Raw genomic sequence first — 13,589 nt, 5'->3', positions numbered from 1 at the left:
TTGTGGAATATATAGAAAAAATTGAGAAAATATTCCGAACTTCATTTAAAACCAAATATATAAATTGTTAAGTAGCTGCAGGTATCTATAACCAAGTAAAAGATATTCCTTTTTCTCCATCTTGTCCATGTTTCCCAAAACAATTTTTAATTAAAAGCTTTATACTAGAATGCGGATTTTTTAAACTTTAAAATTTAATAATTCGTATCGTTCGTTTAATTTCCTACGTCTCAGTCGAGGCGCAAATATTTTTCGGTCTCAAATGTATAAGACCGATTTGTTATTCAATCATAAACATGGTTTTTTAATTAAATCTACCAATCAAAAAACAACACGCATTTTTATTGAACATTTCCTATTTCCATTTGAATTCACAAAGTATTTTATTTGTTTATATAAAAAAGTATATTTACAATCACAAAACTAGATGGAAACACAAAGTAGGCAAATGTACTTAAAATGCAGGAGGCGGGCAGCCCTACCGCATGTTTACGTACCGCGCAGCTGTAGGTATTTATTTCAAAGAAACGGCCGAGTTAGAATACTGTATAGATAATATTACCGTGCCGACGTCGACTCATGCAACTGAGTCGAAATATCGGCTGTTCAAAACACCAAATTAATAATGGCATGTACCTGTTGTCTACAATATAAAAAGATCCTATTATAGGTTCCTTGTTTCTCTCGAGATATACAAGCCTAAAATAGACAAATTCCCCTGCAGTTCTACGTCATGTAAATAAGGATACACTGAGCCGGGCTATTAGCCCACAATTACGGTGGACCATAATTGATTTCGCTGAACGCCTGTGCGTCATTCTTATTTACCACTAGACGATGCCCGCAGCTTCGCCCGCATGGATAGGTCAGATCCCCTGCAGCATCAGGATTGAGGAGTTGGAATCCAAATTCTTTATGGAACAATCTCGCAAAGTTACCTTAACGATTAAAAAAAAATTACGCAAATCGGTTCAGATATCAGTGTACATAGGTAGAAAAACACAACTCCCTTTTTGAAAGTCGGTTAAAAAAGGAACCGATTTGCGTCATTTCTTTTTTAATCGATAGAGGAACTTTGCGATATTGTTTCATAAAAAATTTGGAGTCCAAATCCTCAATCCTGATGCTGCAGGGGATCTGACCAATCCACGCGGGCGAAGCTGCGGGCATCAGCTAGTCATTCATAAAAATCGGCCCGGTAATTTAGGCGCTACGGTGGAACACACAGAATCTGATACAAATACAAAGGTACATAAATACATACATAGACTGCTAAAATCATAACTCTTCCTTTTGGCTTTGCTGTAGTCAGGTAAAAAGTAACCACTGAGCTATTGCAGCATAAAGAATAACAACGTGTTAGATCCACCAACGGCATTAAGGTAATTAGATTACCTTGCCGGCCGAAACGAAACCTTTCAGTGTTTCGCCTGCCTTCGTTCAAGCTGTGGATATCGATATGGCGGAAGGTAAGGAAACAAAACAGTTTATAATATCGTAATTACTGTACGTGACAGGTCAGATGGCAATCGGGGTATGAGGCAAGGGGACGCCCTGAACGCCCGTACGGGCTGTGAAGGTGTGTTGGGCGTCCTCACCCTGGTTGCTGTCTCGACTTGTCGCGAACCATAGCTATTCATCACAATAATCAGGTTTTGGCAGGACATTTCTATAATTATTTAAAATTATTTAAGTAATACCTGCTTTTCTGAGTGACGCTTAGGTGTACAACCGACAGACGTCCATTGCTGACACACGAGTATAGATCGTTTCAACGAATAGTTCCTTTGGCGTTATGTTGACTCCCCTGTCTGTCCAAGTCATTGGCACCATTTTTGCATAAGAAGATGCAGATTTTGTTTATTTTCATTTGATTTTCATGAATGAATGATTAGAAAATCAAATGAAATTGAACAAAATCTGCGTCTTCTCAGCAAATATGGTGCCAATGACCACTCAATGACTTAGACAGATAGGGGAGCCAACATAACGCCGTAGAAACTATTCGTTGAAACGATCTATAGGACTTTTATAGAGACTTCCTCGCGCTGCTTGAATTCAGCGGCGCCCTGTGATTAGTTTGATGTCGGCTGTCCAATGTCCTTCTAGTGGGAGATCTTCCAACGCTGCCCTTTCCGGTGTGAGGTCACCATTCTAACATCTTAGTCTAGAAGTTTTTGGAAATATCTTTTTTTTTTTTTTTTCTTATACAGCAGGGGAATTCCTCATGGACACCCACTGGGTAGTGCCGGACTTTTACCGGCTAAAACCCCTGCTGTCTCCTTGTTGGCTGTGTGCCCGCCTCGCAGCCTAAAACACAGCACAACACTTTTGCCCCTTCATCTATTTTTTCCCCTCCTTTTCTCTTCTTCCTCCTTTTCCTTCATGATTACTTCGGCATAATTTGCAACAGCAATCCAATTCTCTTCCTTTGTTAGCATCTTTTTAACTACATTTTCTGCTGTTATGTCTCCTATTTTATCCACCAGTTTTTCTCTTTCCGTCTTCCACTTTGCACAGACAAATATAGTGTGCATGGCGTTATCTACTTCGCCGCAGTAAAAACATGTATCGTGTTTTTCGAAATATCTGCCCTACTCATTGCCACTTCAGCTTCGCAACCTGTTGAGCAACGCTGGTCACTCTGGTTCACCAACGGATCTCCTCATTTCTGATTCGATCAAACTCCAAGCGTAGCTCTCTCCCGCGGAGTGACTGAGTGGAGCTTTTTTATGAGGCCTTTAGTGAAATGCCTCTGGCAGGGGTTTGCCATTTAGAAGGAACTATGAAAAAATAGACTTTAAAGGTACGTTGACGTAAGATTTTTACACTTTTCTCGTCTGTTATCTCCCAAAACCAACATGATCCAAACTTCACAGTCGCTGATCGTTCCTCCCTGTGTTGGGGACAATACGCTGAGAAATTTTCAGCTTTTATAAAATAACGAAGGTCTGGCACGCGTTGGCTCTCTCTATAATAAGTCATGCCCGAGGAGACAAAACTGTTGCCCTTTATATGTTATTATTTTGTCGCTATTACCAAAATTGGATGTATTAGGTTTACCTAATAACAAGGAAAAAATCAAGGAAAATTCTTTTCCGCAGAGAAAATCATGAGGAAAATCTGGGATCCTTTCTAATTTGTTCAGTGAAATTTTCTCTTACAATACTCCAACTGGCATTGTCTGTTTACGGTTTTCCTATTAAATTAAGGTCAGTTGCGTTGATAGTCCGAGAGATTGTGGAACATTTTTGAGAGCTGTTGAAACTAAAAGTTTATTAGTAGTACAATATTAAAATTCCTCTATTTACTTTGCCATACCGATCATAGTGTTCTCAAGGGTGTGTGAAGTCTGCCAATCCGCACTCGGCCAGCGTGGTGGACTCTGGCCTGAATACTTCTCATTTTGACAGGAGACCCGTGCTCAGTAGTATGCCGCAGTGACGGGTTAATAAGTTGATGATTTGCAATAATCGAGCGATGGTGAAAGAAAATTTCGTGGGGAATCCTGCATGCTTGAGATCTCCATAATGTTCTGTCTGAAATATACTGGTTTATTGGTTTGTCCTTCAATCAAGCCGCAACCGATTGACCTGATTTACATAGATAGTTGAAGACCTAGAGAGTGACATATGCAACTTTTTATTCCGGAAAATTAAAGATTCCCCGAGATTATCCCACGAACTATTTTTATGAATAACTGGATGATGCTCGCACTTCGTCCGCGTGTATTTAGGTTTTTAAAAATCCCGTGGGAACTGTTTGATTTTCCGGGATCAAAAGTTGCCTTTGTAAATTTCCGGTATGCAAGCTACCTCGGTATCTTTTATATAAATCTGTTAAACGGTAGGGCCTATAAGATTCCCGTGGAAACTCTTTGATTTTCCAGAATAAAAATAGCCTATGTCCTTCTCCGGAACGTTAACTAACTCTGTACCAAATTTCATTAAAATCAGTTAAACTGTTGGGCCGTGAAAACCTAGCAGACAGACGGACAGACAGGCAGATTGACAGACACACTTTCACATTTATAATATTAAGTATGGAGGTATGGATTACTTTCCCATTATGTCTGCAACTATGTAGATAAAGTGAGGTCGGTCGCTTGGTTCGTCAATAGGATAAAACTCAAAGTACATTCACAGTGTTCACAGTGGGCTCAATTTGATTAAATTTCCATCTTTTTGTGTTCAAATTTACTTAGCTTTTAAAGGACTTCAAAAAGGAAGGAAGCTTTCAGTTTGACGCAATTTTAGGTTGTAATTGAATTTTTCTAAGGCTGCTTTTTCACTGCTCAATTTAGGGAAGCGAAGGATTTGAAACCTAATCGGCGTACCAACAAAAAAATATTTATAACGTCATTGAAAACATTTTTTGAGACTAGCACTACAAAATCAATGGAATAGCACATAATGGAGTAATTTAAATAAGTAATATAGGCAGTTTTATCGCTGAACTGTTTATTTATAACTAACTAGCCGATACCCGCGACTTCGCCCGCGTGAATTTAGGTTTTCCAAAATCCCGTGGGAACTCTTTGATTTTCCGGGATAAAACGTAGCCTATGTGCTAATCCAGGATAGTATCTATCTCCATTCCAAATTTCAGCCAAATACGTCAAGCAGTTTTTGCGTGAAGAAGTAACAAACATACACACACACACACACACACACACACACACACACACACACACACACACACACACACATACACACGCACACACACACACACACACACACACACACACACACACACACACACATATATACACAATTTTTCACCTTTATAACATTGATTAGTGTGATACTAGTAAAAATTTTACTTTTTGTGATGCATACCTACTTGCAAGAGTGATATCTCTTTGTTCGGTGGTTTACAGCGTTCTGCCCACGATAAAAATTGAAGCTTATTTATGCTTTCTTTTCATGGGAAGTGTCTTTTATTGGATAGGTATACCGACCAACTTGGCCCATCCCCCTTTCTTAACCGAAAAATCTAATTCCTAAATATTTTTAGCCCAGGACATCGTACAGGGCAGGACTTGCTAACCATTAAAGCAACGAGGCAGGTAGCTAGTAGGTATGATGGTTCACACAAAATATCCTTCGTAACGCATCTCTACACACTCCACGCGAAAAAGAACCTACGTGTCTTCTTCTCTTTCTTCTCTCTGGTCTGGTTTCCACACTTAAACGATTCCGTCTGTTGTGCGTATCCTACATGGCGTCGCTGGCCATGAAAATTCCGCCATGAGGCGGGGTGACGCCTTGAACACCCTCATGGGAACTATCCCACACCGGGTTAGCGCGAGGTCTGTGCGGGTGTGCGGGGCGTCTCCATCCCGATCGCCATCTTGACCTGTCACGAACTATAGCTATTCATCATCATAATCATCATTTTCGACCGATAGACGTCCACTGCTGGACATAGTTCTCTTGTAGGGACTTCTTGCGCCGCCTGAAGATTTCAGGAGACGATCACATTGCTAAAAAGATTATTTTTTGAACTAGCACAAATCTTACATGTACACAAAGCAAAACAAATCGGTAAGCAGGCAACACAACGAAGCATTATGTGTGTGCATAACTCGTTTACTTATTATTTTACACCTATCTCTCTTTAATGAATTGTCGGTCTCTTTTCACCATACCTACTTGCAATAATTACAAATTACATATTTCGCTGATTTCCCCACAGCAGGCACTAGGTAGTATTGCCGCTTACCCACGCTGATAGAATCCGATCGTCGAAGCACAATTATGTCAGAGTAAAATGGCCTTAAACCACCTTGAGATAACGTCTAAAATTCACGACTTTAATTAGCAGTTTTCACTTGCAGTGCTGGCTGTAGATATGTGGACGAATTTAAGCTTTAAAACAAGACAGTTAAGGTCTATTCATCACTGAAATGTTTCGAACCCACAAAACGATAAATTATGCGGTGTAGGTATACCTATAGATTACAGAATGGCAATATCAAGTTGATGTCCCATTTTTTAAATCTACCCTACCTATTTTATAAATTATTGTCAAATAGAACTTGAGCACGCGGATTAATAGATCCTTGTAGTGAATTCATTTATGGTGTATTGTGTTATTTTTCACACTGAATAACTACTGAACTTCTCACCACCATGGAACATTTATTTATCTTTGTTTAAAAAGCAGAGATTGTTATTTGAGCGGAATATTTCGATAACCGAAATCGATGATATCGGTAAGTAAACAAATATAACCTACTCGTATTGAAATTATGTTTATGGTTTTACTTATGTGCATTTAGTATTTTCTAAATGTTAGCGTAATGTTTTTTTCCATTTAATACTTTTAATCAGACGCATTATAATATAACAATGTAACCAATATACTAAATACTAGTTGATGCCCGCGACTTCATTCCCGTGTATATAGGTTATTAAAAATCCCGTGGAACTCATTAATTTTCCGGGATAAAAAGTAACCTATGTATTAATCCAGGATATAATCATTTACAGATGAATACCGTGCGCTTGTGGGTCTGTCACTACGGTGAAACGGGGCATGTAGACAATTGTTGACCTGGGCCCAAACCATCAGCTTATAAGATGGAGTCACATCACCACCAAGAAATCGTTGCAATGCATAGCGTGGATTCCTTTTTAAAAATTTGGTTGACAGCGACCAAGCACAATGTAGTTCTACAAACTGTGCGGAAGCATTTGCGTGCGGCCGGAATACATTACGAAGAAAATATTACGAATGGTTTGCACCAGGACCATAGACTTTCATTTTGCAATGAAATATATAAACTTTGACTGATGTAATTACGTTGTTATTTTTAATAATGAAAAATCTTTTGAGTCGGACAAGGATGGACGTAAAATACTATAATAATAGAACAACAGGTAAACGATATATTATACTTTGAATAAAGTGGTAACTTCAACCTGGGAGTCTCTGTGGGGCAGCATAGACTTGCTGGAATATGGTTACTAACATGACGAGTCGATTACAAAAAGTAATAGCTTACGAGGGTGGCCTACCTTTATACATTATTAAATAAAGTATAGGTAATTAATTTAATTCTATTTGTGAGTGATGTTATTGTTATTGCAGTTAGAAGTTATAATTGATTTTGATTTCTAACTAAGTAATTAACATGTTGATTCATCTCACAAACCTAAAAGTAACCCAAAACGTAAATAAAACATTACGTTCATACTTGACCGACTTTTAGCATACTTCACATCGATATTGGTTTTAAATTACTATAGGAGTAATAGGAGTAGATAAAGTATGTCAATTTTTTTTCCTCTTTTGTATACCTTCTGTTAACTTGATGTGTTAATTTTTTGACAAGCGTCTTATTTATTTCTTGCTTATTATAATAATTTATGAACTGCACAAAAGACAAATAAATAACTTCTAAAATAGAAAAGTGTTATTATTTTTGTTTTTTCTTGCTTATAATTATATTGTTTGAAAGTATGATAATTTTGACTGTATAAAGAAGACAAAATAAATAATTGCAAAAATAAAAAAGCAATCCCCCACTAGGATTAGAACTCACGCCATATTTAAGAACTTCAACACTATTACCACTCGGCCATCAGAACTATGTTGACGAATGTGAAATTTGCAACCCTATACGACTGGTAAGGTTATCTAGAAGTGTGAGTGAGTGTAGTAAGTGTGAGTGTATCTATTATCGGATAGCATCGGGTCGTATCTTTGTGTGTTATACATACGCGCGCATTAGTATGCTCTGCCAAGCGAATTATTTTTCCGAGTGTACACACACCTTTTAAAACCAAACAGAATTACATAAGTGTAAATTAAAAATTTATAACACCCCCGACAAGTGAAGGTTACAGTAACTAGAAAAGAGCTGATAACTTTCAAACGGCTGAACCGATTTTCTTGGATTGTAGCTACGAACACTTTCGATCAAGCCCACCTTTCAAAAAAAAAACTAAATTAAAATCGGTTCATTAGTTTAGGAGCTACGTTGCCACAGACAGATACACAGATACACACGTCAAACTTATAACACCCTTCTTTTTGGGTCGGGGCTTAAAAGGTAAATCCTAAACAAATAAATAGCGGATTTTGCATGCGCAGCGATGTACATCTCTGGGAGATGTTTTAACATCGTAAAAATGCTTTACGCCCACTTAACGTTAACTGGAAAGTTACGCCGTGCCCCTGACTTTTTAATCAAATTCCAAAGTTGAAGTTTTCAATTAGGTTCGTATTTTTTTCTGAAATTTCCAAGATTTAAAAATTTGCGTGATTCTTTTTTCGATAAAGAATCCTTCTAAATGGTCCTAATGGAATTGCGGTAACTTTGATTCAGTTGTTTTTAAATAGCTTTAAAAATCACTAACCATCACATCGTATTATGAATGCGAAAGTGTGTTATTTGTCTTTCAATCACGTCGCAAACGAAACGTACGTACGACATCGTACGTAACGGTATCGACATGATTTTTTTCATGGATAGGACCTGGAGACTGGAGAGTGACATAGGTTCTTTTGGTCTCTGTAAATCAAACAGATCATACACAATTTTAAAAACCTAGATCTACGCGGACGAAGTCGCGGGCATCGACTACTAAAATATATCTGACTTTTTATTGAGAAAGCGCCTGTGACAAAAATATAGCAATGAGAACTTCAGTAAAAATCTAAGAAAAACGGTCTAGTCCGAGTCGGACTCCCACTAGAAGGGTTCCGTACCATCTTACAAGCTATAACTAACACTTTAATGTACCTAGAACACTGAAAGTTAATGATGGGCTGCACTATCGAGATTTAGTAGGTAAATAAATTTTTTCGTGAACCCATTTTCTTTTTGTGAAGTAACCACAAATTCACTGTTTTTGGTTTTTTTACTAGTGCTATATGACCTACCTACCTGCCACATTTCATAATTCTAGGTATCCTGGAAGTACCCTATAGAATTTCTTGACAGACACGACAGAAGACCAAACGGATAGACCAACAGGCAATCAATAAAGTTATCCTATAAGGGTTCCTTTAACGCACAACAGACGGAAACGTTTAAGTGCGGAAACCAGCCCAGAGAGAAGAAGAAGGGTTCCTTTTTTTTATTTAACGGAATTCTAAAAATGAAAAATTGGCAAAGCGCGATTGGGACTCTTTTAAATTCGTTTTCTCTTTCAGTAGCAGATTCAGTGGTGGCCAAAACCGGCGCTTATAAATATGAAGATGGTACCCGGTACGTGGGTGAGTGGAACTCCAAGGGCCAGAAAAACGGGATGGGACACCTCATGCTATCTGATGGGACCAGATACGATGGCGCCATGACGGCTGGACTGTGCTCTGGACTTGGAGTCATGGCGTTCCCCGATGGAGCGAAGTAAAGTTACTTTTTACCCGACTAGCTAATATCTGTCCACCTTGAAAGGGTCTTCTAAAGTTCTAACGCTGCGTTTTTCGATGCAAGGTCGCTATTCTAGAACCTTGGGACCCCAACGTCTAGCGATTTTTCGAATTACCAGTACGCCTTACCAGTTCAGTTTCGCAACCCATTCAGTTATGTTGGTTACTCTGGATCTCTTACGGATCTCCCCATTAGATTTATTTGTGGATTAGATGCGTGGGTTTTATTATAGAGCAATTAATGTGTGTGTGAGCACAGGTTTTCCTTATTCTAATAATCCGATGGGACGGCAATCCGACACAACCGTGGAGAAATAAGGCGCAGAACCGACAGTTTTACGTGCTCACCAAGGCACAAGGGTTCAATCACCTTCCTAACTCTAGACTAGTATTGAGAATAGATAGGTATTTCTTGAAAAAAAACAATTCAATAAGTTCTAAGTTCTAACCTAACTAACGAGCCAGGGCAACTAAGATATCTCAGTATAATAATAACATTAAGAGTATAATAGTAGCCAAAACAATTAATAAAGTTAAATTGGACATTTTTCACGAAATTTTTCTCGATACACTGTATTTACATTACTGGATTTCATGAATTTATTAATAAAAGTAATCCATGAGTTTAATTAACGTGAATGCGCGAGATAGACGTTTACTCGAAAACAAAATTAAATATTTAAACGTGAAACAAGGGAAAATAAAGCAGTTCATTTCATTTCATGAATTCTGAAAACTCGTTTTATTATTTTCCATTTAATTCACATCTAGTAACATCTTTCTAACGAAAAAATGTTTGCAAATCTTGGGTATGTTTTGGGCAAGAGAGTGAAGGAATATATAGAATATAGATTATTTGTGGTATTTACCTTATTTTGTTTATTTATGCAGTTTTTATAATAATTTATTTTGAGTATTCTAGAATATAATAGACAATATTAATGCACTAAATTGTCGGAAACAACTGGGCTACTTCTGGAAATCAGCGCTACAGCTTACTGTGGCTTCGTGCTGAATGGGAAACCTTATTTGTTCCATTCCATATTGTTCAGTTCATAGAATTGTTATACTTATTACAGTACGCTAAAGTTCAAGATGGCAATCGGGGTATGAGGTGGGGGGGAGGCGCCCCGCTCACCCGCACATCGCCCGCGCTATCCCGCACTGAGTTAGTGCGGGGATGTGAGGGTGTACGGGGCGCCCCCACGCTGATTTTCATCTCGTTGCGTACTATACTTACCTCTTTGATGAATTTTAGCGTACTGGTTTGTGGATAAAATTAAAAAAAATATTTCAGTAATATCTTGTACGGGAGCTGTGTGTCTGTGTGCTCGACCGTAGCAATAGGGAAATTCCCAACCGAGCGGTGTTGTGCTCGGTAGCGCCAGCTGGGCCGACGGTTATGCGTTGAAACTTCTATATATAGTGCAATTTGGTAAACGCTCTGTCCATGCGATTGAAAGTTGCGTGTTTCTCCTTGTATTCCAATTAAGCTACCCGTGCTGCCATCTAGGCGTAGGTCGTGAGTTATCAGGCTGGGGTTCGTTTTTCGAGCGTTGTTGATTGATTGAGTTTAGAAGCGACATCTTCTTGCGAATGTGGCAACCGCTACAATCTAACTAGGTACTACTAGTTCTTAGCCTAGTTGTGGCAGCGTAAAGTGGATTGGGCTGATTATAAGCAACGTTGACCCAGGTCGGTAACTGGATGGGAGATCGACTTCGATCGAAGTCAGAATTTGGTCTTTTTGTCACCTCTGTTCCTCGGAGACCACATAATGGACTAAGAGCCAGCGCGTGCCAAACCTTCGTTATTTTATAAAAGCTGATATTTTCTCTGCGTAGGTATTGTCCCCAACACAGGGAGGAACGATCAGCGGCTATGAAATTTGAATCATGATGGATGGCTATGGAGGGTAACAGGTAACAAAGGTGTAAAAAATCTTCCCTCCGCATTACATGCCCAAACCATGCCAATCTGTTACCCTTCACTGGTACTACTTTCAAACCCCCTACCTACTATTATGGGATTAGTGGATAGGGGTCTCGACCCACAGAAATGAGGAATATGACGTAGAGAGAGAGATAATATTTAGTTAATGAGATTGACCTTGTTGCAATTTCAGGTATGAGGGTGAATTCATGCAAGGCTGGTTCCATGGACATGGAGTATTCTGGCGATCGGATGGGATGAAGTTTGAAGGGGAGTTTCGAGGAGGCCGCGTTTGGGGATTGGGTAAGTTTGTTGCTTCTACTTTGATATAATTAAATACCTTCATTTGATTATTCACACGAATAGGTATCATATTCAAAAGCTACGTCCTTTGTACTTTGGTTGCCTGGAAGAGATCGCAGCAGCAGGTTTGATTGACTCGCACGTGGAAGGTTCCGTACCATCGTAAAAGACACTTTTAAGTGCAACACTGCCAGTCAATGATGGACAGCGCCATCTATATGTGATTTAGTGAACTAATTATGTGATTATTGTGAGAAAATGTTCTCAAAGATGTGTAAAGTCTTCCAGTCCGCGCTGAACCAGCATTTTACCTTCTCATTCTGAGAGATTTGTGCTGAATAGGCTTGGCGATGGACTGACCATGATTATGTAGATGGTGATCAATTTGTTTGCTTCAGGTCTTGTAACCTTCAACTGGCAAACTATGGCCTTAACCCTTCTCATTCTGAGAGGAGATTAGTAGTGGGCCGTCGATGGGTTGATCATGATGATAATGATCAATTTGTTCGCTTCAGGTCTGGTAACCTTCAACGATGGCAGCAATGGGTTCCCGCGGAACGAGGGTTACTTTCAAGACTGCAAGATGGTCCGTCGCAAGCGTTGCCCTGAGGTGGTCCAGCGGGCACAGAAGGTGGCCTACATGGCCCGCGCACAGTGCCAGCAAATGTAGCAGCATTAAATATCTCTTTTTGTCTTTTTTTGGGGCTGTGCCATATATGACACAGTTTATTCCAGCGCTTCTTCTGGTTAAGGCATGTTCACTTTAATAAAGCGGAATTTATATTACGGAATTATTTGCACGAAATTAGTTTTTCAATTTATTGCACGTGTAAACGTCTTATCTAGCCGATGTGCGAATTAAGGTGATATTGGATTCCTTTACAGGATCAGGTATTCTATAATGATGCTGTTATGATGTCGGTAATCAAAGGTCTAGCTCTAATTAAAATGATCAATGGGATTATATTCGAATGTATTGATGTCGAATAGAGACGATTAATATTACACTGTAATATTAGTCCGTCAATCAATTATCTGTGGGAATAATGTAGCTGTGATAATTCCAGATCATGTATAGTTCGCGACAGGTCGACATGGCAATCGGAGTGGGGACGCCCCGCTCACCGCACAGCCCACTCGCTAACCTGGTGCGGGATAGCGCGGGTGACGTGTGGGTGTGCGGGGCGTCACTCCACCTCATATCCCGATTGCTATGTCGACCTGTCGCGAAATATACGTGAGGGAATCTGCTTGGCAGAAATTATGTGGAAAATAATATAACATGATATTATTTTCAAGAACGTAAATTGCAGGGTCCATGCTGAATAAAGATGCAGGGTCCATGCTGAATAAAGAATTTCCACGGGACTATTAAAAACCGAAACTTGCGCGTGTCTGCCTTTTACATTTTCACAACTCACTACGAAATCTTTGATGAAATTTGATATAAAAATTACTTTTTAGCTCGGAAAAATCAAAGAGTTCCCACGAAAATAATACGATATTGTTATAAGGTTATTGTTAAATGTTCTGTTTATGTAAATGTTGTGTATTTTAAAATATTAATCTTTAATTATAAATGTATAAGAATAAAACAATTGTCAACCCAACAAAATAATATTTAATTGCCATCCTTTACAATTATACATAAATACATTTTAATTACTAAACTAATTTATTTTTTATTTATGTACATTAACTTATAATAAATTATCAGTAATTTGGGCGACGATCCGACACGACGTTCAGAGTTCTAGAAATCGGTTGGTTCGGTCTAAAAACCGTATTCATCTCTATGGCAATGTGCTACTTTCCATTCCCCAGAGTTCACAACTCTACAAAAAATCGTATCGTATCGTAATACATCAAGTAATTATTAATTTCTAGAAGCCAGATTGTTGGATCGTCGTCTAATTTACTTACACAAAGTATGACGACAACTGCTCGGCAGTACGTCACACTGAACGCGC

General features: G+C 38.8%; 1 protein-coding gene across 2 annotated transcripts; it reads left to right on the top strand.

The window, feature by feature from the left end:
- The first annotated feature begins 1,346 nt into the window (after positions 1-1,346).
- On the top strand, positions 1,347-13,379 carry LOC123866029 (MORN repeat-containing protein 4 homolog). 2 transcript variants are annotated; one of them, XM_045907335.1, is made up of 4 exons: positions 1,347-1,469; positions 9,169-9,361; positions 11,510-11,619; positions 12,135-13,379. In XM_045907335.1, the coding sequence occupies exons 1-4, from the start codon at positions 1,460-1,462 to the stop codon at positions 12,287-12,289; spliced, it is 468 nt and encodes a 155-aa protein (XP_045763291.1). In that variant the 5' UTR covers positions 1,347-1,459; the 3' UTR covers positions 12,290-13,379. The 2 variants fall into 2 exon arrangements, with proteins under 2 accessions (XP_045763291.1, XP_045763290.1); XM_045907334.1 differs by having other exon boundaries at positions 1,410-1,469; positions 9,166-9,361.
- Positions 13,380-13,589: the final 210 nt, after the last annotated feature.

The sequence above is a fragment of the Maniola jurtina genome, chromosome 6 (genome assembly GCF_905333055.1).
Source record: "Maniola jurtina chromosome 6, ilManJurt1.1, whole genome shotgun sequence".
Taxonomy (NCBI): Eukaryota; Metazoa; Arthropoda; class Insecta; order Lepidoptera; family Nymphalidae; genus Maniola; species Maniola jurtina.
This window is presented reverse-complemented; position numbering and strand designations above follow the sequence as displayed.

Excerpts from the sequence above, each read along its gene's own strand:
- LOC123866029 (XM_045907334.1), top strand. Across the intron at positions 9,362-11,509 it reads GCGTTCCCCGATGGAGCGAA|GTATGAGGGTGAATTCATGC; the intron begins GTAAAGTTACTT and ends TTGCAATTTCAG. Across the intron at positions 11,620-12,134 it reads AGGCCGCGTTTGGGGATTGG|GTCTGGTAACCTTCAACGAT; the intron begins GTAAGTTTGTTG and ends TGTTCGCTTCAG.